The sequence below is a fragment of the Mastacembelus armatus genome, chromosome 22, assembly GCF_900324485.2.
Source record: "Mastacembelus armatus chromosome 22, fMasArm1.2, whole genome shotgun sequence".
Taxonomy (NCBI): Eukaryota; Metazoa; Chordata; class Actinopteri; order Synbranchiformes; family Mastacembelidae; genus Mastacembelus; species Mastacembelus armatus.
In genome coordinates this window covers 5,645,966-5,671,116 of record NC_046654.1, presented here as the reverse complement: position 1 = coordinate 5,671,116, position 25,151 = coordinate 5,645,966, and the positions used below count along the sequence as shown (strand labels likewise).

The window sequence follows — 25,151 nt, the reverse complement described above, 5'->3', positions numbered from 1 at the left end:
TGCTTTAAACACTTTAATACAGCTGGCCAGAGCCATAATCAGCCCACATTTAGCCAGCGCTTCTGCAATTATTACCTTGAGTTGAAAGTCAAACATAATGTATTGGAGGGTTTCCCCCACTGACTTCACCATTTATTCATTTCACCAAACTGCAACCAAAGTGAAGCAGCTGCTGGAAGAAAAAAACTCTTTGGAAATGACTGAGCAAATGTACCTGATGAACTGATCTGTGAACACGTCATCAAATTTAAATTTTATGCTTAAAAGACGTCATCCTGCATCTTTCCATGACACATCATTTTGAATGTGTGTCACCTGGTCACAGGTTGATTGTAAAGTTGTCTGCCTCTGTCTTCGTAGACTCACCTGTCTCCGAGGGAGTGTGTGAGGAGTGTGTCTTCAGTCTGGAAATGAGCGAGGGGGACAGCAAACCAGCTGAGGTGTACCATGGGTCAGAGCTGCAATGCACTGTTGGTAGTCTGCTACCTGGTGCCACGTACAGCTTCCGACTGCGAGCTGACAATGAGGCAGGGGTGAGAAATTCACATGAATGCACACACATTATAAATAATAATTCAAATATACATATATTTAGCAAGTCCATCAGCGAGAAGCTCATCAATACAATCCTCAAAAGTTATTTCTTTGATGATGTTTAAATCATGCACCACAAGAATGTTTTATGGCCCTTATTGCCATGACACCCACTCAGCACATTGAATACATGAATATTGTGGACACAGACTCACACAAATAATATGACTAACAGTAATCAGGTCATAGTGTCCCAGACACATATTGGATGCACAGGCAGCCCAGTGTTATTTCTGCTTTTTTATTTATTTATTTATTTATTTTATGTATATGTGTGTGTGTGATGTCTCTTTCTCTTATTTAGTTCGGAGCATACTCTGAGCCAACAGAGGTGATGACTGCAGCGGGACCACCTGGCCAGTGCGGAGTGCCACTCATCACCCTAACAAGTAACACCTGTGTGACGCTTAACTGGGAGGTGAGACGAACACAGATACAGTCTAGGATTTATCAAAGGAAATGAATAGTTTTTAAAGCTTTCTTATTGTCTGTTTACTATGATGTAATTCATGCCTCTTTAATTGTATCTGCCAAGACTGTTGTAGACCCAGGACACTGTGTTGTTTATAGCAACCTGCTTTCTTGGATCATGTATCAAAAATCAAAGGAAATCCCTGGTTTTCTATTTTAAATTGAATAAAGCTTATCTTTAGTGGTCTGTCCTTCATTTCCCTTTAGCCTGAGTCCACCTTTTTTACTTTGTGTTTTTGCTTTTTAGGTTTTATTGAATTTTGAATCTTTTTAGTACTTTTTAAATTGAGGTTCCGATTGATTTCCTCAAGCTGAGGATGTGTTTGTGTGTGTTACAGAGTCCTGAGGGTTCGGGTACAGACATCTCTGAATATCGTTTGGAGTGGGCGAGGGAGGACGAACCCATGGAGCTCATCTACTGTGGATCTGCCACACAGTGTGAACTGTCAGATCTGACGCCCGCCACAGACTACTGCTGCAGGCTACAGGTAACACACACACATACACTCAAACCTACACACACACACACAAACTGCAATTATATGCAATCAAGCTGTGTTGTTTGTATACAAGAAACAGAAAAGTGTCCAAACTATACATGAAAACAGATATGCAGAGACACAAAAAACAGAACTGCAAGCATGACACAGGACACAGACAAGTACACAACACATACATACAAATGAATGTCGGCCAAGGGGGAAGCATCAAAAGCAAAAAAAAAAAAAAGAAAGAAAAAACAGACAGAGCCCAGTAAACGACTGATGTAAATTGATTCTATTTGTGACCCTGATTCTTAATCTGTCTCTTTGGGTGTGCATTTGTCTAACACATGTACAGACACACTTTCTCTCACATGCTGTCTCTCCTGATTTTCCCTTGAAACTGTGAATCCAATAACATGTTTTATGGCTCTCTTCTTTATGGGCGTCCTAATGCTCTAACTGGTTGTGTGTAAATACTGTATTTTTTCTTTGCGCACTGGTAGAGCAGTGTCCACATATGTGTTAACAATAGGACAAATTCCCAAAATAAGAGAAGTGATACAACATAATACACAAGAGGCGACAATTTAGTAGAAATCTTGCTGAGTCTTTATCTTCTGCATGTTACCTGTAGATGAACCTGTACTTTGGGCTGTTGTCACACTGTTGTTGTCGAATGTATGCAGTTTGACACACTATGCTTAGACGAAAACACTTTAAAAGCCTGTTACTATTGCAAGGATAAGGTGGATCAAGAGTTATGATGTTTACATTTCTTTGTGTTTCAAGCTTTTTCTTAGTAAATTTGACAGTTTCCAATAAATCAGAAATATAACTGAGATATTTTTTTTTTTTTCTTGTCTCAGGCCCATAAAGTGTGTAGTTTACTGCCAAGTCAACACAGCATGTTAAAACTTTCCTGTTAGTGCACACTGCAGACAGCAAATATTCTACTCTTTGACGTGGACTTGCATTAATGCCGAACTGTTTTTGGAAAGTGGCTATGGCACGTTTTTTATTCTACAAGAGAATGTTCTTCATGTTTTGGATATGCAGCATATGTTTGGCCATCATTCTGTACAGACAAAATGTTTTGTTTGGTTATGTTATATTTGACAGCCACAAAGTGCAAGTTTTTCTTGCAAATTGAAAAAAAAATCTAGCAGGTATGTTCTTGTAAAACCTACATTTTGTCCTGGTTTTGTCATCACTGGGAAGAAATAAAGTGCACTATTACGAACATCAAAAACAATGAATGGGTGTTAGAGGATGGTGTTTGTGTGTTGCACACCACAATACATTAATGTTCTTTCACAACGCATTTGAATTCACATCCCTCTGCTGCTTTTCTTGTCTTCCATTCTTAATGTCTTTTACTCCGCTGTGTTACCTTCTTTTGCACTTTGTCATTTCATTTATTTCATTTATTTCACTTTTTTTTCCTGTTTCACCATTAACATTTGTCTATCTGAATTAGTTTTTCCTCTACTCATCCCCTTTGTCTCCTTTCGCCTTTTTGTCTCCAACTCAGGCAGTGAATCAGGCTGGTGCTGGTCCTTACAGCGAGCAAGTGAGTTTCCGGACCCCTGCAACAATTCCTGACCAGGTCTCATCCCTGACCCTCCTGGACCTCCCAGCCTTCTCGGAGTCGAGTCACTCCCCGTCTACCTGCCTCTTTCTGAAGTGGGACGAGCCAAACAGCAATGGGGCTGAGATCACTTCTTACATAATCACCGTAGATGATCTAACCATCACTGTGGAATCAGGGACAAGTCATCTTGTCACAGGCCTGCAGCCAGACAGCGAATACAGGTAATGTCATAATTTAGTAGAACATACAAACTAGTGTTTTCATGGTTAAAAAGCATGAGTTATGTCAATGATAATCACATCATGGGGTCAATTTGTGAGTCAGTTGGTGGGCAGATTAACATCAGATGTCAGAACATATAAAACATAGTACCGTTCTAAATCACTGAGGAATGCTATAAAAATGAACCCGCATTAGCATTGATATTAACATTGATATCTATGACATGTTAACAAACACTTGTATATTTACACATCCAGTACATACAGAATGACATTGGTATTTATTTGGAGTTGGCATTTCTGGCAGCTTGATCATTGTAAGGTGTACTGCTGGGAAGCAAGTAGAAAAGATGTACAGTGCTTTTCCATAATGTTTTCTTATAGTGAAAATGACACAGAGACCAGTAGGAATGAACACAAACAATAAAATTGCAGGCTGTAGAATCAAAAATGCAAAATGCTGTGTAGAGCCAAACAGAGTCCGGTTATAGATCACGTTCTCATTCTTAATATAAAAATATTGATTCATGTTTCTTTTGGCGGTTACCCCAACAGGTTAGTTTGCATTTTTATTATTTGGGGATTTACAAGAGATATATAGAACTTAAAAATGACAAAATCATAGAAACAAAGGCTGAGATAAACTGAATGAGTTGTTAGAATGGAATAAACAACATTTCCCACAATGCAATCAGCAGTTTTATTAGAACTTGTCTGTAACATGCCTATGTAAATGCCTATGTCTTTCAAATTCTATGGCCACGGTTTGTAGTGGAGGTTTCATGCTACTTCATCAGTGACTTAAAAACAGATAAGGCAAAGGCATCATCTCCAATACACTGTACTTTATCTTTAGGAACAAAATAAAACAACTGTCCAACTAGTAGCTAATAACTCATTATAGAAAAATTAATTAAGGGTAAGATCAATTATTAGTGAATGATGTTTGCATGAGCAGTGATGTCAGACTCTGGTTTACAGGAGAAGCAGTAAACAACTACTTAGTCTGAATCACCAGCTACTGTTATTATGTCTCAGTAAACGGTTATGTGCGTGTGTTTTTGTATGTGTTTGTTTGTTGTGCACGCTTGTGATTGTAGAGTGAGTTCTTTGAATTGTAGATATAAAAGGAGATGTTGCCCAAAGTAGAGGGATGTGTGAAGAGTCAGTGTGATCACATGCCATTGTTTTTATTCTGAGGTTGTTTATGTCCCAATGTCACTCTGCTCCCTTGCATAACAGCTGCCAGAGAGGCAGAACACTGTGCATGTGTGTGTTTGTGCATGTGTACATGAGTATGTGTGTGCATACATGACTGTCTGCCTGTGGGAGTTTTTGTGTGTTTCAATAAGGCTAATTCTGATTGTTATTCACAGCGGTGGGGTACTTCATGTGAAAGATAGCAGTAAATGTTGTTTGCTGTGTCAGGAGTGGGGCAATGTGTCCTTTAGTAAAGGTTTAAACTCTTAGAATATTATTTATTCCTAGTTTTCTTCATTTCAAGATGAAACCAAATACTGTGAAAGCATCTGCTCTGAACTTTGATATCTAAATCCCTTCATAACTAAGTGTAATCCTTCACCATCAAAAACTAAGCTTTCATTTTCTGCCTTCTCCTCTCTCGCTCATCATTTTTTATCTATATGCTTAATTACCCAGTGGATGGATGAACATTGCCCTTTCAATGTCTTCATTCAGCCGCATGAATTATAATGAAAGGTTACAGTCACAGAAAATCAGCACCTGATCAGACATTGACGGAAAAAGGGAGAGGAACAGAGGGAGAAATGTTAAAGAATGGCAGCAGGGAGTTTGAAAAACAGAAACACTGAAATGTGTGATGTGCCAGTGAACCACAGAAACATCCAAGGTCAAAGGTAATATAAAAGGTCGGCCCCTTCACTCAAAATGACTCCATCATTAGACAAATAGGTCTCCAAGCATGTTTAGAGCGCACAAGGTTACAGGGTACATACATTTTCCAGCAGTTTTTATATATTCAAATGTTGGAATAGATGTTGCATGTTGACCATTTCTGAAGACTTTCTCCACAAATGTAATAATTAATAATTAATAGACCACATAGTGTAGCAATCTGTAACTAATCAACCTCTTTCTCCCTCTCTTATGAGTTACAGTGTACAGATCCAAGCGGTGAATGCCATCGGCTCCAGTCCCACAAGCCTACCACTGCTTGCAAAGACACGCCCCCTCCCTCCAGCTCCACCCCCTCTTGAATGCTCAGCATCTGGCCCTCAGAGCCTGAAGCTAAAGTGGGGTGAAAACACCAGCCACACACGTGCCCTGCTCGCCGACGACATGGTCTACACACTACAGATGGAGGACAAGAACCACAGGTGGAGTACACACACAGACACACTCATCCATCTGTACCTCACTGTGGTAAGCTGTCTATAGTCCAGACTCACGAAGTTTACATTAATACACTGAAAGGCAACAATAACCCAACACGTATCATATACGCTATGCTCAACTTTATTTTAAGCCATTCAAAGGGACAACTACTGTATATCCTGTTTTAAGACTATTCACTATACCAATATCAACTAGTGATGAAGTGCCTTCTTCACACTCCTTGTTTGATGTGTGATGTGTGATGTGTGTGTGATGATCAGTAATCACATTAATGCAACATAGTGTTCTCACAACTAAAGCAGACACCTAAGTGACTCATTGTTTCTAATTGTAGTTTTGCTATTTTTAATAATGCGTTTTGACAGGAGCATTTTGGTAAGCTCTTCTCGTGAGATGATTTCACTAAAAGCTGATAAATGCTAGTATTGAATCACCAAATTGAGGCCCAGCTTCCATTGTTTATCATCAACAGCAGCAAGTAGCAACCACCCTGGTCTATTTTAAGGAACACTAGATATAAATGAAAGTGCACTGCATCAGCTGCACTGTATTTTTTGTGCATGAATATTAGTTGTTCTAAATGTTTTATTCTTGGCTTTAGGGATTTAGGGATTTTCTTTTTCACATTTCTGTAGTGATAAGATAAATATATATTTTATTTATGGAACCTCAGCTTTGAAAGAAGACTGAAACTAAGATGTCCTGTGTACAGGATGTGCTTTCAAATTTCTTAGCCACCCTGTCCACCACTTTTCTTACACTCCTTAACCTGCAGCTAGTCAGTGCAGTAAATCAGAGCATAGAAGGTCAATACTTCTCTCACACACACACACACACACACACACACACACACACACACACACACACACACTCACACAAACGCAAGAAGGACAAAACATTAGCAGCTTGAGAGAAGGTAAGGCCACGTGTGTGCATGAATGCCTAGTTATAGGTACGTGTGTATGTCTTTGTGCATGGGGGCGTTTGTTGTGTGTGTGAAGTAACCAGATGTACCAAGGAGTAGTCACGTTGAGTGCATATAGAGCCAGCTGGACTACAGCCTCCAACAATCAACCCTCCATTTAACTAACTGGTCAGACAGGAGTGACAAAGAAAGAAACAGGAATAGAGAAAATTAGCAGACTGAGGAGAAGGGAAAGGAGCAGAATGTGGCCACTGGCACGGAGTTAAAACACAACTGGAAAGAGCACCAGAGGCAGCCACTTTTATTAATCTAAGAGGTAAGAGAGTTGTTAATGCATCAAAGTAGAAACTGTGGGAATGAACAAAGTGTGAACTTAGAGGTGGGACACAGACTAAACTGAGAAGCAATGAAGCACCACTTCTATCTGTTTGCCTGTCTGCCCACCGGTTCTCTTGTGCCCTCTACCATTCTGTTTGGCTGGCTTTCACTGTTTGAATTAAGGCTTGGCTGGCATCAGCTTGGCAACAATTATCCTGGCACCACTGGAATTAGTACAGCAGGCAACAGATGGGGGTCTAACTGGTCTCTGATCTGCTAACCTCTGCAACACACACACACATGCACACACACACAAATGAATGCGAACAAACACAGAAGCATGCACTTGGAACAAACACAGCCCATGCCTCACCAGCCTTTTCCTTTATAGCATTATGTCTTAGTTTTTTTTTTTTTTTTTTTTTGCTATTTGTGTGTTTTTAGTTAAACTTAAACTACACATTTATTTCCAGATGTAGTCATGTACAAATGCAGATAATTGGCTTGATAGAACAAATAACACCATCTCCACACAACCTGATTACACAAACATTGTTTCAGCCCATTTTCTTCATCTCTTCTCATTCCCGACTGATTAAAACTAATGTCATTTGCTTACATTTCATTTCTTCCAGCTACTAGTTGTTATGACCGGATGTTTAGATATATTAGTGGCTGCAATATTAGTGCAGCAGTTTGTGTATTCGGTGTGTAGAATGTTATCAACAGATGAATGGATGGGGATTTTTTTTTTTGTTATTAATGACACTATCATGGAAACTAGGTGCTTAATCTCTAGTCTCAATATATTAACCACAACCAGGAAGGCTCTTTGAAAGAAGACGTATTGAATCCTGCAAATATTTAGCTTTGTAAACAAACATATTGAATCGCCAGCTGCAATTTCTGCAAATACAATTTCTAAATTTGCCCATAAATTCCATCAGTGCCAGTTTTTAATCTAATAGCATTACTGTCTATTTATGTTTTTGACTTTGGCTGTCCTTGACCCTGCATCTCTCTCTTCGTTGCCGGCCGATCTAATTCATATTTATTCATCTCATTTTATTGTTAGAGAGGTGACTTCATCTCTGGTAGATCTCTAGATGATATTCATTCCTTTTCATAAATTTCTCCTTCCCTTGTCTTTGTTTTTCTCCCAGCCACCATGCTGTGTCTCCATTTTGTTGGTGTATTAGATGATAAAGAAAGCTGTTTTATCAGGTTCACAATATTGAATTCCCTTTTTAACTTTCCTCTCTTCTCCTTCCCCCTCCCTCTTTCTTTCTCCTTATTTTTTCACTCTTATTTCCCTGTATGCTGCCTTGTTCTGTGTTCTGTCCTCCCTCACCCTTAGCTTTTTCATTTTCAATTGTTGGTCTTTAAAAGCTGGATGAGTTTGTTTAATATCTTTCATTTAACTCCTAACTCAAAATACCTTCTGGCATGGGTACTGGGAGTGTAAGGGTGCCATGGAAACACAGGGTGAAGTGCAAGAGAGGCTTCAACCTTCTGACACACTGATGTTTTAAGATGATGCAGGTGGAAGAACAGGCACTGGGGTGCTTCAGAAAGTAATGAGACACATTCACCCTTAGCACACTGTCTTGGGTTGTAGATTTCATTTTAGTTGGATGTAATTGCAACTATTTTCCATCATCTGCACTTAGTGCTCTATAATAACAGAGTAAAAACATATTTTTAAAATTGTTGAAAATGTATTAAAGGTCCAAAAATGAAATCTTTCAAATAACATTAACTGTGGCCAGGTTCATCCTCTTTGTGTGAATTACCCTTGAGATGTCTCAACTTAATTGGAGCCCACCTGTGGACCTAAACTGACCTAACATATTCTAAAAAGGCATATATTTGTGTGTATAAGTTCCCATGCATGCTCTGATTACTGCTGTGGTAGTGAGGCACTGATCAGTGAAATAGACCATTTCAAAAGCTTGGAGTGTTCCCAGTAGCCCCAGTACTTTTGAAATGGAAGAAATTTGGAACCATTGGTAGAGCTGTGCTGTGCTCAGTGTTAATTGTTTTGAAATTCAACCACTCAGCTTTGTAATAGAATTGTAGAATTGGTCATAACTCACTGATGGAAAAATTGATGCATTTATTGTATACATATAAAATGTAGAGGGACCAATAGAGGGTCAACAGAGAATAATCAAGATGAGACTTATGTACAGTAGCACTTATGTACTGTATATATGTACAGTAGCATTTCCACTGCAACCACTGCATTAACTCTACCAGCACCAGTCTGTGTGTTAAGTCTAAGAACCAGCAGTGAGGCAAAGGATTAACAACACCATAGATCAACCAGAGAAATACATCACTTCTCTGTAGTGCAGCTATATAAAGAACTCATCCGGAGTTATAGCCTTCCACTAAACCATGACCTCTCCCATCTCTTCTTTCATTCTCATTCTCTTCTTTTTCTTCCTGCAGCAGGTCCTTCATCATTGTCTCCATTCTTGTAATTGCCAGACACCTCGCATTTCCTCCTTCTTTATTTCTCCACTCATTCATATCTTGCAGCGTTGTCTTATTACTTATCCTACTTACCCCATCACCCTTGTCTTAATCTGTTTCTTCTCCCCATCTTCCATATCGTCCTTCCTCACTCAGGCTTTTATCTATTTGACTGAAAGCTGAGATAAATATGGTAACCCTTTTCCACTCATATCCCTATTTCTCCCTGACTCACTCATTTACTCACTTATCACTCCTTTAGTCCATCAATCTGTCCATCTAGCCAGCCAGAAACTTTTGGTGCTTGTTTTCATCAGATTTGTGACTATGGCCTGTTTGTTTCATGTGATAATAAATCATCACAATCTTATTTTAAGAAGCAGTCTTCTCTCTTCCAACTGTCTCTATCACTTTCCATGGTCTCTACTTATTTACTACTCATCATTTACTCATACCCTTATTTCCCTACTACTTATTTCTCATGATAGAATATGCTCAACCTGTGCTGTAGAGCAAATATGATAAAGACGAGCACCTCAGCGACTGAACAGTTTCCAATATGTACAATTTTATTATGCATAAAAACTGTAGATATTTATTTATAAATGCTCATTCTGTCCTGACAATGTCTCCTGTAATGAGTCACTGAAATTCGAGGAAAAATACATCAGTCACATGAACATGGGGTGCATCAGTTTCCAAAACTAGTTTAGTGATTAGTGCAATTAGTGCAAAGTATTGATGCCTCTGTACTGCTCTTACAGGTTTATACTCACAGTTGTCTATCACAACATATCCTTTGGTCTTGAATGTATTCATAGCACATCACTCCTTTCTCTCAGCACCAATCCACTTTGTGCCTTCTTGTTTATTTCTGACTCAGTGATCCTTACTATTCATAACCTTCTCATTCAACCATTATTCTTGTTTTCATCTACATTTGTGATTCTCTCTTCTGTGCAGGTTTGTGACGATCTACCGTGGCCCCAGCCACACCTATAAGGTCCAGCGATTGACTGAGTCCAGCAGCTACAGTTTTAGAATACAGGCCATCAGCGATGCTGGGGAGGGTCCATTCTCTGACACACACACCTTCTGCACCACCAAGTCTGTACCCCCTGCCCTCAAAGGTAAAATGACCCACACAAAGTGTATGTTTTGTTGCATGACGCAATGTCAGGGGATGATGTCACTGATACATTCCAGGACTGGGTTGCACAAGGTCTTAAGTTTGTGCATAAAGTTCCTTTTGTTGTTCTAGTTTGAAATTACAAAAATGAAATGTAAAAAAAGCCTAAGCTAATAAAGGCTTTAGCAATATGTAAATTGGTTGCTAGGAAATATCCATCAAACTGTTAAGTCAAAAGAGGCAAATAAACAGGTTGTCACTGTAAGCTGAAGCACAATTTAAAAAAATACACATTTTAGGGGATAAAAATATAACCCTATCTTGTTTTGTTTTTTAGTTTATCTGGTTCTGTGCATACATGCAAATGTTTGTTATTTAGTATTCATGCAATTGGAAACTAGTGGGAATCGTTAGCTATAGCAGGTACACCTGACATTTCGTGTGTAAATGTTTCTTGACAATTAATCTCTAAATAAATCAAGTTTGTGTCCTGCATCATATTTTTTATTAACACTAATTATCACTAGGCTATAAGTTTTAACAAATGAAGACATGTTACAACTGGCTCCAGCAGATGGTAGATAAAATTACACAAAACAGGTGATGCACTTACAGGCCACAAATGGCCTATTTTTTTCTGTTTGGCTTTTAGGGATGAAGTGTTTACTGTAGCCTTCCTGGATTATTTCCTCCAGTTTGTGGTCTCTGAGAGGTGGTGGCTTATTATAGCTACAATAATCACAGTAAAGAGTATCTGCTCAGGTCCTTTAACTGGAAAGTATTACGAGTAGGACTGTGAGGTTGTGAATTGACATATCCATAAACAGGTAAATAACAGCCTCAAGGGTCCAGGCATCTTCCGTAAAACTAAGCAATGTATGTGTGCTGCCTGAGCTGTTGTCTGCAAACCAAACTTCATTCAGAACAATAAAGAGATGGTGACAAATCAATGAATAGGTCCCTGGTTACTCCAAAATTTAAAAAAAAATGCAATCAATTCATTAAAAAATGGAGCTTCTGTTATTTCTGGTGTAAACTGACATTATTACACATTCAGCATATTATTGGACATCTAGCAATGCTGAAGATCAAAATGACAGTGAGTATTCTTTGTTGTGGCTTATATCCAAGATTGTGTTGTGAAACCACCCAGTCTCAATAGTCTGACAGTCAATAACATGACTACAATTATTAGTGCTGTTATAAATCATTCCATTTTGACAGGGAAATAAATGTCAGCACCCACAAAGAAAATGGGTGGTTAGCAAATCGAACTGTTATTGTTATTGGGAGTACCATTTTCACAATAGTATTTCCTTCCTAACCTTTCCAAATATAAAATCCTGCCATGTAATTGATACCATGTTTTGATGCCATTTTTACCCAACAGCTCCCAGAGTGCACCAGCTGGAGGGGAACATGTGTGAGATCACATGGGAAACTATCCCACCAATGAGAGGGGATCCTGTGAGTTACGTGCTCCAGGTGTTGGTGGGACGCGAGTCAGAATACAAACAGGTTCATCTCTCAAACACACACACGCACACACACACACACACACACACACATATACACATACGTACATACATGTAATATGAGGATAGTGTTGAAAGCTCTGGTGTCGCTCTGACACACTTCGGTTATTTGGCTCATTCTTGTTTTTGTGGAAATGTAAATTGTAAATTGTAAATTGTTTTATATTGTAAATTTTTATGTTTTTACTCACTGTACATACACACACATCAGATCTGATGCTGTTTTCAGATGTTTCAGATATTCCCTCTGCATATTTGTCTTTTTTTTTTTGGTGTGTGTGCTTGCAGTGTAACAATGCAATGTAACAAACTGTCCATTTAATTCATGAAAAAGAGAAATAGAATGTTCTGGATACTAGATCTAAAAATCATTACACCTTTCTGTAAAACACACAAAAAAACACATATTTACAGTCCACCCTGTGCCTTAAAATAAAGTTAACTGTGTTGACCTGTCCAAAAGATTAAAATTGAAACTGCATCCTTGATCTGTCATTGCATTATAAAATACATGTTGTTTTACGAGCCAGTCTCAGGCGTTATCTGGAAGAAATGAATAAACAGGGGTTCACTGTCCTTTCCAAGGACATTTCAACAGGGACACTGCCTGTTATGGGATATAAAACTGCCTTTTTTGTCACCTGACAGAGTATTTAACTAATATTAAATTAAATATACAAGCTTCAATTATTTTTATAGTAAAGTGATTTTAAAGTCAGGTTTATTTGTATAGCCTTAAACCTGAAACTATATCCCATTTCCTGGACATAACTTACACCCAGCTCTCAGAACCATGGGTACAATGGAAGATGAGTCAATTACACAGCAGGGTGGCAATGAGGTCTTGCCAGTTCTATATTATCAAAATTTGACTGAAGCCACTTATCTTCATAAAAGCACCTGCTGATCACTTCACAATACCCACACTATGAAAAAAAGCAATGATAAGCTGTGACTCCAGGAAGAATAACATTGGCTGTTACAAGAAACCACTATAGCAACTGATTTCACTCGTGAGCATCTTATCAGTTTAAATTAGCTGGCATTGTGTAAAGTTGAATAAAAATTCAGTGTTAACAGGCTTACATTTACGTGCGCCCACTAAAAACCTGCCTGTAAAACTTTATTTTGTCTGCCCTCCCCTTTGTAGGTTTTTAAGGGAGAAGAGGGTGTGTTCCAAATCTCTGGTCTCCAGGGCAACACAGACTATCGTTTCCGCGTGGGTGCCTGTCGCCGTTGCCAGGATACATGCCAGGAACTGTGCGGACCACTGAGCCCCTCCTCCTTGTTCACGCTGCGTCGCCAGGAGACAGCGTCATCGGGAGAGTTGTGTGCGATGGAAACGGGCAAAGGGGTGGGGCTGATCTCAAATGATGAGCGCTTCGCAGCTCTGATTGTGTGCGTGTTCGCAGGCTTCTCCATCCTCATGGCCTGCTTGCTACAGTACTTCTTCATGAAGTGAGGGAAGCTTAACTATAGGATAGAAAGAGAAAGCAAAATCACAGAGAAACTGTAAAAAAAAAAAAAAGTCTATGAAAGAACCGAATGAAATCAAAACAAACACTTGAGATGTACTTCTAAGGCTATGTATGTTTTGTTTTTTTTTTTTTTTTTTAGTCAACATATCGATTCAGGCGTTCCTCACCTTGTTTCTGTTGTCCACTGCCTTCAGTCAGTATGGTCTTATTTCTCTGTATGTCTCTGTTGTCTTTGTGTCACTGTCTGTCTCATTTGTTAAGGATTTCTGTCGAGGGAAGCTTTGTCCTAGCTGTACCTCGGATGGGAAAGAAAACTGATAATCAAGCCTTAAAATAGCTGTGAGCAAAGCAGATGCTCAATGGATTTGCATGTTTTTATTTTGTATCTTTTTAAAACATATTCAATTAGAGAACGTGTATATTTCTTGACAGTCATTGCCTTACTTTTTTTTGTTTTTTTGATGTTTATTTTTTTTATTTTTTTTGCTACAGACTTTATTCATTCAGCCATATTCCAACGTAGGCCTTAAAAGCTTTGCCGTTCATACCTTATTATTCAGTTTGTTACTCTACAGGCTGTCGGTCAGTTCATGCAATCTGCGCCTGTTCTACAGACTGACAAAGACACACACACACGTGCAGATTTATGTATATATACATGCACAAATGTACAATTACACACGTGCAATGACAATGAGAAACACACATTTTCTCCTAAGAAGTCAATCACATATCTGCTCAGCTTTTAACATTCAATCACTCACTCATTCATTTACCAAAGTGATGCAATCCATGTGTGGTGTAAGATGCTGCTATCCTGTGATTTTATTATATCTAAGAAAGAATTGAAAACCAGTAATCTAATATATATACATACAATATATTATAACAAATATCTATGATGCTATAGAAATGATGTAATATAAGTGATGGTAATGTAAGGTCTGAAATACAGTGTGAAGGGGGAGGAATCGACTATAGGTGCTCACAACAGCAGCTCTGAGGTCAGTTCAGCGGCTCCTGTATCTAGCTGAATGAGCCCTGAAACACTGGTCTTGGATCAGAATATGAACCCATTTAAATACTGGGCATAAACTGGCTTTAGCAGTCAGGGAGCCAGGCTTGGATCGTGATTTGCTGCAACTTACCAGGAAAGGGCTGGGCTGAGCATGCGATTGCCCCTCGGTCAGTCCTTCCATATGCTACCATCTCAAATACCATTGTACCAGCCTATTTATCTGTAGCTTTAGTAGTGATATGCCCATAGTGTCACAGACCCAGAGGTGCTAACAGTCTGCCAGCTAGTCACCTTTCTCAGAGCTGTGTGTGTTTACCAGGAAAGCCATTAGGAGTTAGCTTGGGCTTTACCCCCTTGAAATTTAGCCATGCACCAGCCAGAGCAGTGCTGAAGCTGTAGTTTTTCCTTCTAGCTAGTGGGTGAATCGATACATTTGAGGACTCTTCTCTTTTTGCCTTTCCTCCCCATAATTATCTGTAATTACCTTTTGCTCTGGCTGCTTTTTTCCTGCTTTCGATCTATCCTATCTTTCTGCCCATTCACCACTCTCTCTTATTTTCTTTCTCTCTCTCCCTCTAGCTCTCTCTATTAAAAGGTGCTTTATTGACATGTAATCAGAGCAGTAGCAAGTCTGTGGTTTCTCCTCAGATGGACATGTTCTCTGCCGACATGAACTAATGTTCACTAACCAAACAAGCCTTTGACAGAACACAACTCAACAGAACAGGGCATTCTGACACACATAACACCCAATGACCTCCCCCCATGAATCCTCAATCCTTTTTACCCCAACCTAAAAATCAAGGCCAAGGTACAACCCAGTACATACCCTCATTATCCAAAGAAGTCACCTAACCGACATGATTACTGTGCCACATGTCCTCTTTTATTGGGTGGGTGGTAAGGGAAGAAGGATTGTGTGTGAGTGTGTATGTGTGTGTGTGTGTGTGTTGGTGGGGTGGAAGGGGGTAATGATCAGCTCTGATTGGCAGCCTGTAACGTACCTCAGGGATAAGGCCTTACAGAGGGGAGATCTAATCCTATCATCCCTATCGCTGTCATCATCATCATCATCATCATCATCACCATCATCATAATGTTAGCCTCTCTTTACTTTGTTTCTCTCTGTCTTCCTCCCTCTTCTTTCATTTTTGATGCTGTATCTTATCCTCTGTCTATGCTGTGCCTTGCTCCTGTATGTGTCAGTAAGCAAAGTGGTTTACTAGCTCAAAATATCTTTGCCAAAGTTGATGATAAAGTTAAGGTAGAGTTCTTTTCTAGGTTTTATTTATACTATATATTTGCATACAGTACTTTACATGCCAATTACAGTGCAATCTTCATTTATTTATTGTTAAAAGATTAAGAGACAAGTGTAGTTATATACTAATTTTTTTTCCTTGTAGCATGATTTTTTTTTTTAATGGTTGTTATGTTAGATTGTATGATTAAGGCCAGCATTCCTTATCTCAGTAACCCTTTAAGTATTTCTCTTACAGCTGTTGGGAACCTGTAGCTCATCTGTCCATGCAGTTATCATTGCCATTTCAAATATGTAATCAAATGCCTATGTATTTTGTTTTTTTCATCTCCTGTTTCGGTCGTGCACAGCCGAGCAGTTCTTGTAATGCTTAGTCATGTAGCAAAGCCAGACATTAGGCTCAGTTCAAGTCACCTGTATTGGGATAAATGTTGCTGCCTTTGGCGTCTTTTCTGATTAGTGTTATAATGAAGCTTCTGATATATTTTTACTGTTTTATTGCCAAAGTGCAGGTTTCTCATGTCCACTAGATGTTGCGTTTGCAGTTGTCTAAAGGGTTCTGTGATGTTCTTCTGTAACAACACAGGATTACGATTGCTATTGTTTTTATTATTCTCTTGAAAGGAAAAACATTAACTTGATCTGTGATTATGCTTTTTTTTCATATTACCTTTTATTATTTTGTTCTGTAAAGAAAATGTGCCATTTTGAAATGTCTAGCCCCTTTCAGAAGAGAGTTTTTAACACAACCTGATTTCAGACTGAAAAGTTTAAAAAAAAAAAAAAAAAAAAAGGCAAAAACAATCATACGATGATTTAAGTCAGATAATGACAATAATAATATTGATGATCCCTTGTTCAAGCTAGTGCTGGTATAGCGGTAGTGAGTATTTTGTATCCAGTATTTTGCTAAGAGATGATATACAGAGTATCTATAGAGCTATAGAATGAGATGGTAAATACATTATGACTAAGAAGAGTTGAAGCACTTTTTTATGCTGAGCATTAGTCTTGATGAGGTTAATATGAGCAAGAGACATGCAGCCCATCCGAACACTACTGCCAACACAGTCTGTTACATTCATTGGCATTATTCTGTCGTTGGCGTCACTGTGACACTGGCATTACTGGAGCATGATTCTGTGCTTCTCAGCAGGCACCCTGCTCTCTGCACAACGCAACCTACAGCAGCAAAGGAAGTACAGTTCAAAGGGAGTATGGTGCCTTTTCTCAGACGTGCTCATGGTGTGTTTACCTAACCTGTTGCATTGTAGTCGACAGGGGATGTGTGAGGTGTCTTGTCCTTAAACCCTTGATGTTGTATTTCCCATCCACAGCCCCTTTACCCTCTTTTCAAACCTTGATGCCCCAATGGGAGAGCAGAGGTTGACTTTGTGTTTGGCCAAACTCAGGCCAGTTATGTTAGTGTTGGATAGTCGGATGTTAACAAAATGTTAACTGAAAGGCTATGTTTTGTGGGCAGGGTACTCCCGTTAGGTGCTTTATTGTTTTTTTTTTTTTTGTTTGTTTGTTTGTTTTTGAAATTTTTTTTCAAATACATTTGTTTTATATGTTTTATAGACCCCCAACCACCCTTCCCACCATGCAGGTCCTGCATGTTTGGTGGGTATATCAAGAATGGGATAATTTATTGTCTCAAGAATGGGAGACAATTTATAGACAATTTCTTGCCCAGCAACCCCACGTCTGTGCCTTCTGATCAGTTTCTTTTTTCTTTTGATTTTTTTTTCTTGATTATGTTTTGTACGTTTTACAGCAAGTAGAGATTTTGACTGAGAGATTGGCAATTTGACAAACGTACAGAGACTCACAGGTATTTAACTATTTTTTAAGCAAGACAAAAAAAGATACATATTTTTACCTCACAATTTAAAAAAATCAACATTCCAATGTCATAGTCTACGAATTGAAAAAAAAAAAAAGAAAATCATGCATTTCTTCTTGTATTGTAAATGTTATTTCAACGTATTTCATAAGCATTATATAAAAGAAACTGCCATATCAATTTTAATGTATAGATTTTTGCAAATACCACCCTATGTATGTAAGACGATGTAACTGGTATTGGTAGCGTATATATAATATATTTATGCCCAATAAATGTTTTAATTTTTTTCTGATTTTGATTGCAGATGTTTTATTGTAAATCTCATTTACATTAACACTTATGTACTCTGCTCTTTATGCATGCAGACACTCTATAGGTGTATAGATAAACATTTTAGATGCATCACTTGATCACCAAATGGGCATAACTAGCAATGTAGTGACTGTCAATGCAAAAATAGTTTCCCTGACTTTTACTCAGGTGTAATATTTTTTAGTATAGTTTTATCTTCCAGATTTAATTAAAAAATGATGACCTCCCTTATCAGAGATGCCTTTCCTGTTGTAAAGTTGGGTAATAATTAATATTTGTAATATTAGGGTGTCAATTCTGATTAACAATCTGAATAATGTTTCAAAACTAGTGACTGTCCCAGGCGACCTTTTAAATCTTGCTGAGACTCATTTATGTAGTTACAGACTGTTACATAAAGTTTCAAGTGACTTGACATATGTGTGTGAAAGTGTGTCTGTGTGTGATTTACTAACGTCTACACTGTTTAGCCAGATAGCTGCTGAACTGCACACCCTGTCTCCCTCCACTCGATAGTGAGGACCACTGCATGTTTAGGCACACTGTGATATAGATGGATGCAGATGTGAACTCGCTTACAATCCCTCCTCCTCTTTGTAATTTATTCCCTCTCTTTTGCACAGTCCATATCTAAATAAACTATCATGATTTCTGACTCTGTTTTCACTGCACATTTTTGAATAGGGGACCTCTCTTTTATGTCTCTTCTCCGCCTCCCTTAACATCCACTCACTAATGGTCTATGAGTTACCAATCCAGCTTTTATTTGATTCATTTGCTGTCTCTGTCATTATTTATGGTGCTCATACGGTGCCAAGCAAACTCAGATTCCCTTTTTTCAGTCTTCATCACTTTCCTATAGAAATGGTCAAACCATCAGCTGAACATCATGTTCTTGGAAAGGTCTGAAGAGACTCCAGCTGTTTTGATCAAGTCATATTAGAAGTGACTGAGCAGTGCTTTGAGTGTTGCTTCACAGAGGCGGTCTGGTGACTTTAAAGCTGCCTAGTGATAGACTGCTACTGTGGCTGTGTTAAGCTTACAATCTACTAACTGGTGTTACACCCTGCTGAGACTGATGATACATACTGTGGTATAGCAGCATTCAGATGGTGAAGAGATTACATGTTCTGTCAAGGTATGTTATGTGTCTCAGACCACTCCAAGTGGTGCAGGCTGTATTTCACTGATGTTTGGTGTAAGTCGTATAGTAAGTTGGGTAGTAGTGGTAGTAGTAAGTGGTTTGGTAGTTTGTGAAGCCTTTGCAATTTATTTGCCATATGTAGACCTTGCATGATGAGTACAAATATTCTTTACATAAAAAAGCAAAGAAGAGGTGATTTTTTTTTCACTTTTACAAGACATTATCATTAACAGATACATTACCAAACAGAAGATATTCACACATTTTCAAAAAAGAAAATATGAATCCATGTTTAGTATTTACTCACTGTACTGTACAACCTGTATTTTAATAAACACCATGTCATAACATCAGCATGTACAGACAGATACATTCTTCAGAGCCAGTAGGCCTTGTTTTCAAATCCATTGCCGATTGGGGGAAGCTGCTGTGGTAAACTGGACTGCTGAAACCATCTGATTGTACAGCACTGAGTTTTTAGCATTAGAAAGCGTCTATTTACAGTTCAAAGCCAGCAAAACATCACCACTTATAGGCAGTTAACTGATCCCCTTTTGTTGACAGGGTCTTTGAGACACTTTACAAAATTAATTGACTTTTTTTATTAGTTCCATCACCTTATACATAAAGTTAAAGCAGTTTGAGAAACTTCTTGTTTGTTTGTTGTGACATTATGTCAAGGGTGGCACCTTTGGCACATTTAGAATGTTTCTATTTCAGTTCAGACCCCAACATGCACTGTATAGTCGCCCATGTAAATGGAAACTGGGCACCCATGCAGTCTCACCATGCTCTGTTTTTTCAACAAGATATACATGAAACACATAACTTACACTGTGCATATCTGATTTAACCACTGAAGTCACTGTGCCTGTTGACACTGAACGGTTTTGGCAGTAAGGAACGATTCATATCGAAGAACACTGATCCACAGGGCAACAAACATGCCGAGTTCACTGCTTCTTTACTTTTGTGAAGGTGTGAATCATGAGAAATGAAAACGTCCCACATGTTTACATTAGTTACCAAAGATAAACATTGCTTCATCTCTTGTCAAGTCAGATAAATAAACCTGCAAAATGATTTTTTACGACTGGATCCACAAATCACCACATTGTCCCCAGGAAGCTGCAATAAACAGAAAAGACCACATACTGTATGCTGCTTCAAGGAAACTTACATCTGTGAAACTTAAATGGCTGAAACATGTAGATGATGTTAGAAAACCAACAATTTGTCAATAGTGCACAGCTCACCAGACTCAGAAAGCTGAGGCATTTATGGCCACTGATATGTTATTGTTACAGCAACACCAAGTGTCTTTTTATGCACTAAACTGACAGTTCAAAGAATCACTGCATGGTCTCTGATCACTAAAATGTAGTGACGCCTTCTCAGAGCCTCTCCATGTGCATTACTTGTTTTTCTCAGAGGATTTATTTTAACCAGCAAGAGACTTGTATCTTGAATAATGTTGAGCATTTGTCAAAAATGAACAATAATCTCATGAATTAGAGACTGATTCTTGTATTGTTTATATTGTGTATACTGTCTCTTTAGTCAGTAAAAATTAACCACTGCTGTGCAGAACATAACTATGCAGGAATATACATTCTCTATTTCAGGTACTGTCCACTAACCCCACTGACTCTTGTTGGCAGCATAAAAACAGCATGGACTTGAATTTCCAAGATACAGGGCTCTATCAAAAAATGATAACAGTAGGTTTAGATCTTCACACTCACATCAGCTGATTTCATGAATCACACTCAAAAGCATGACACCTAGCACACAATGCATACACACACATAGCCTACACTGTCTCATTCAGGCGAACACACACACTCACACACATTTAACACGGCACCTCTGCCCCTCTCTACAGGAGTACAGAGCAGTGCCACAAGGTCTACAGTGCTTTTTGTCATCCAGAATATGAATACAATATAAGGCAACTGTAAATGTCCATGGCATTTCTACCTGTCTGGGTATATTTGTATGGGCACTCCTACTATATATTGTTCACGTTTGGATCAATATACTTCAGGCCAGGGTGTATTTTGCACTCCACCATGCTTTTCATATGTTGCTGTGTTCTATGAAAAGTACAACACTTGCTGTGGTATCTCAACAGAAAAATAGGTATTTAAACAAAAATCGAAGTTATATTGATGCATGTTGAGAAAATGAATAGAAGCTTGAAGCTTTTGTGTTTCTGTCATCCTGACTCAAAGAAAGGCACGTGTTGCGCTCACACGTACGGAGAGGTTTTTCCTGAACAGGACAAAAATAATCTCTTTAAGGTCAGTATTTTCAACTTGTTACAAATATCTTTAAAATGATATCAAATACTTCTATGTCATACGTTTAGAAGCTGACTGTAGACTCAGTCCAGCCGTTTGAGCCGTCTCCCTTCATGCTGCTGGCAGTGCGGCCCCGTGGGGGCTGACTGTCCGTCAGGCCGAAGAGACGCGCTGCTGCGCCCCGGTACTTCCAGGACATAGTGTTATAGAGGATGGGGTTGATGGCGGCACTCAGGTAGAAGAGAACCACCGACACCAGGCTGCAGTACTCTGATAACAACGACAGCAGCGGGGATGGAGCGTCCAGAGAGCGGAACTGCAGGTAGCGACCAACGTGGAACGGTAACCAGCACAGGACAAAAGCCAACACCACCACCACTAGAGAAAGAGGAGGAAGAGGGGAAAAGAAGTGAGGAGGTGGAGGAGGAGGAAAGGGGGAGGGGAAGGGTGGACATGGAAGTTCTAGATGTAAACTTTTCTCTGCAGGAATTTTTGTATGGCTGTACCAGAAACGCTAAAGTTAAAACTATGTGTTGACTTGTCAAGCTTGAACCACATTGTGCGTAATTTGCGCGCTCTACAGACTTACCCAGCATCTTGATGGTCTGTCTGTTGCTTTTGTCCCTGTGAGCCACACGGGAGCTGATGTTTGTTTCTCGGTGTCTCTGCCACAGCCGACGACCTATGAGGCTGTAGAGCACCGTGAGACAGAACACCGGCATGAAGAAGAAAACAGAACTCAACCACACCATGGCCCCCATCAAACCTGACTCCACGGCATAGTGGGTCATCTTACACTCCCGGGTGTCCCCGACCACCAAAGAGAAGCCAGTCTCATTCATTCCTAAACTGAAATTCGGTGGTCCCATGCTGTCCTGCTCCACTCCCACCATGACAAACACAGGTCCGGCGCTCAACAAAGACACTGTCCACAGTAAAAGAATGAGGGCACGCACCCGCCTTTTGGTAACCAGGGCTTTGGCGCGTAGTGGGAAGCAGATCGCCAAATACCGCTCCACTGACAGCGCGGTGATGCTCAGGATGGTAGAATAGGTGCATGATTCTGACACGAACTGAAAGAGCTTACAGAGTGCTGCTCCAAAGCGCCAGGGCCTGTACCGCCACATACGGTAGAGGTCCAGTGGCATACAGAGAAAAATGAGTAGGTCGGATACAGCCATGCTACACAGGTAGAGGTTGGTTGTGGTGCGCATGTCCCGGTACTTGCTGACCACCAAAATGGTCATGACGTTCCCGGCCACCCCGACCAGAAACAGCAGCGTGCAGGCGATTGTGATGGCCGTGAGGAGAGGGATCGAGTAGTAATTGAGGGGAGGCAGAACAGGGTCATCGTTCCTTGTGGCGTTGTTGGTCTCATCCCAGCTGCAGTTATGGGAGAGGCACTCCGAGTGATTGGGCCAAGAGGGCATGCTGTCACCGCGCGGTTATTCACTGGGCCGCGCCTGGCCCTGACTGTTAAAGGCACCCGTGGTTTGGGACTCCTCAAGCCCCTTGGCGCTGCCGTTTCCTCCTGCCATCATCGCTGTCTGAGTTGAGGATCTAACGGTGCAGCGTAGTCGAGACTGGGACACGTGCGTAAAACCAATGGTCTTGCGCGGGTTGCAAACAAACTTGTGTAACCCCAACTCACTGTCAAGGTGAAAAAAAGTCTCAATCAAAATTCTGAGCTCACAAAGAACGTCTGAAATTCTTCAGTTAAGGGGTAGAACTCCAGAATATGACACAAACGGGCTATTTTAGGTCGGTCCACATTATCCACCTTACCGATAACACGCATTCTGAAGAGGCCCAACAGTGTTTGGTGCTCAAAGTACTTGTAAAAAGAAAACTAGTTACAAAGCAAGTCACATGCCTTGATATTTGTAAGAGGTGTATTCCAATCAAATCAGATGCAGCAGAAAACCACAGCACACACATTTATTATCTAAAGGTGAAGAGAAAAAAAATCTAATTTGAAGATACGTGATAGTCGCCGGCAGATAAACATGAAATATGATGCTCCTTTATGCGCCAGAGAGACCCAAAGAGTAGCGCGTCCCTGCGTTTGCGCGTCAGACAAAAACAAAACAGTGTAACAGGAGATTAGTTGCACCGGTCGCATGTGATGGTGAGTCAGAGGCAGGATCGTAATAATGCGGCAGCAGCGGTGAACATATGTCCTGTAAAGGACACCGGAGTTCAAAGTCAGCCAAACACAAACGGATAAACAACAACAACGGTGAAAACAAATAATGTGTCACGGAACGGAGACAGTTTGATAAAAGTCACAAAAACCACGAAGGAACGGCGCATTTTCAGAAATAAGACTTCAGAGGATTTTAGTAAAATGCAGCAGCTGCTATGACAGAGAGATTCTCTCAGGCTCTTCACATCTGCTCCTCTAGTTTTGGTGCATGTCCAGTGTGTGAATCCTGCATCCCAGTGCGCAAAACATGGAGGGTGCTGTGTGTGTGTGTGTGTGTGTGTGTGTGGTGTTAGTTGGTAATGCTGGTGGGGGGCTATAGTGAGTCAATGCTGCAACGCCACCTACAGGTGCTCAGGGCAGTGAAGACTCGAGGTTAATTCTTACCAAAGGCATCAATTTAGCCACTAGCAGAAAATGACAAGGTCCTATCTGGCTTTTGCTCTTTAAAACATCAGTGGCCTTACTGTTTTATAAACGATCATTTGGTGTTAAGATTTTGACAATACAGTTTTATCAGAAAGGAAAAGTAAAAAAAAAAATCCACAATAAAACTGCATTATTGTCAGTGTAAAGCCCAGATTTACTTAATGGCCTCTGTAGGATGAGCACAGGGGCCATGATGACGCTTTTATGAGTGTAAATGGTTCCTGTTTTAAATAGAAAGTACAGAAACCCTCAGCCGAGGACAAAGGATTTGAAGTTAAAACATATAAGTTGTAAAACCCTAATCCTCTGACTTCTTGGGTGATTATTAATCATTGTCACATGGACATTCTCAAATTAAAAGTGCAAACAAAATATGGTTTTGTTTCTTGTTATTGAATCATATGAGTTTCAGGATAGTCAGAGGCTGCAGAGACAAGAGCCTACTACCATTTAGCAGGTTTCCTCCATTAGATTGAACTGCTGCCTTATTTACAATATTTGTTACCGTTTGCTCAGATGTTTGCTAAATGTTTGCCAAAGGCTGTTTCAGTAGCTTTTCTTAACTATCCGGAGCTGTGCAGGTGCTGAATGTAGTTTTTACTTGCCCTCCCTAAAGTTCTGCATTTTGTATAATATTTTTTATATGTCAAAGTAATATTTTGTAAGGTCGATTCTGGTCTTAACTTTGTTATGACTGGCAGAAATCCTGTTTTAACCACAGTCAACTTTCACAGAATTATACTGTTTAAGTATTTAGGACTTAGTACAAAGCTTGAAGGTCTTTTTTTTTTAATGGTGGAGCAAATTAGCAATTAAAACAATAAGCGTGGATCTCCTCACAATCAGAGCCAAGGAAACCTATGGTACTAATTTTTTTCTCTGTGGATGTGATCCTCGTTCTTCAAATACTGTTATCTCTCTGCCCTTTGTGCTGTGTTTGCCAGCAGATGCCACTGTGTTTATGACCACTGAATCATGATGGGAGTGAGAGAGAGGGCGTGAGATACAGATTAATGAATAGTGGAAAAGAG

General features: G+C 39.7%; 2 protein-coding genes across 4 annotated transcripts in view; one reads left to right on the top strand and one right to left on the bottom strand.

The window, feature by feature from the left end:
* The window catches only part of fndc3ba (fibronectin type III domain containing 3Ba), an 83,834-nt gene extending 65,813 nt beyond the window's left edge, over window positions 1-18,021 (top strand). For 2 of the 3 annotated variants that reach the window (XM_026302969.1, XM_026302960.1), the window contains exons 20-27: window positions 361-533; window positions 899-1,012; window positions 1,404-1,553; window positions 3,082-3,362; window positions 5,501-5,719; window positions 10,423-10,589; window positions 11,979-12,106; window positions 13,274-13,585. In XM_026302969.1, coding sequence (XP_026158754.1) covers window positions 361-533; window positions 899-1,012; window positions 1,404-1,553; window positions 3,082-3,362; window positions 5,501-5,719; window positions 10,423-10,589; window positions 11,979-12,106; window positions 13,274-13,585 — 1,544 coding nt within the window. Of the gene's footprint in view, window positions 1-360; window positions 534-898; window positions 1,013-1,403; window positions 1,554-3,081; window positions 3,363-5,500; window positions 5,720-10,422; window positions 10,590-11,978; window positions 12,107-13,273 lie in introns of all 3 variants that reach the window. The other variant, XM_026302952.1, reaches the window with a different exon arrangement.
* A 3,531-nt stretch (window positions 18,022-21,552) lies between these two features.
* Window positions 21,553-22,944, bottom strand: ghsra (growth hormone secretagogue receptor a). Its single transcript, XM_026305058.1, has 2 exons — window positions 22,078-22,944; window positions 21,553-21,866 (listed from the first exon to the last, which is right to left on the bottom strand). Exons 1-2 carry the CDS (start codon window positions 22,916-22,918, stop codon window positions 21,553-21,555), a joined length of 1,155 nt encoding a protein of 384 aa, XP_026160843.1. The 5' UTR covers window positions 22,919-22,944.
* Window positions 22,945-25,151: the final 2,207 nt, after the last annotated feature.

Excerpts from the sequence above, each read along its gene's own strand:
- ghsra (XM_026305058.1), bottom strand. The coding sequence starts at position 22,918 with ATGCCCTCTTGGCCCAATCACTCGGAGTGCCTCTCCCATAACTGCAGC. Across the intron at positions 21,867-22,077 it reads ACAGACCATCAAGATGCTGG|TGGTGGTGGTGTTGGCTTTT; the intron begins GTAAGTCTGTAG and ends CTCTTTCTCTAG.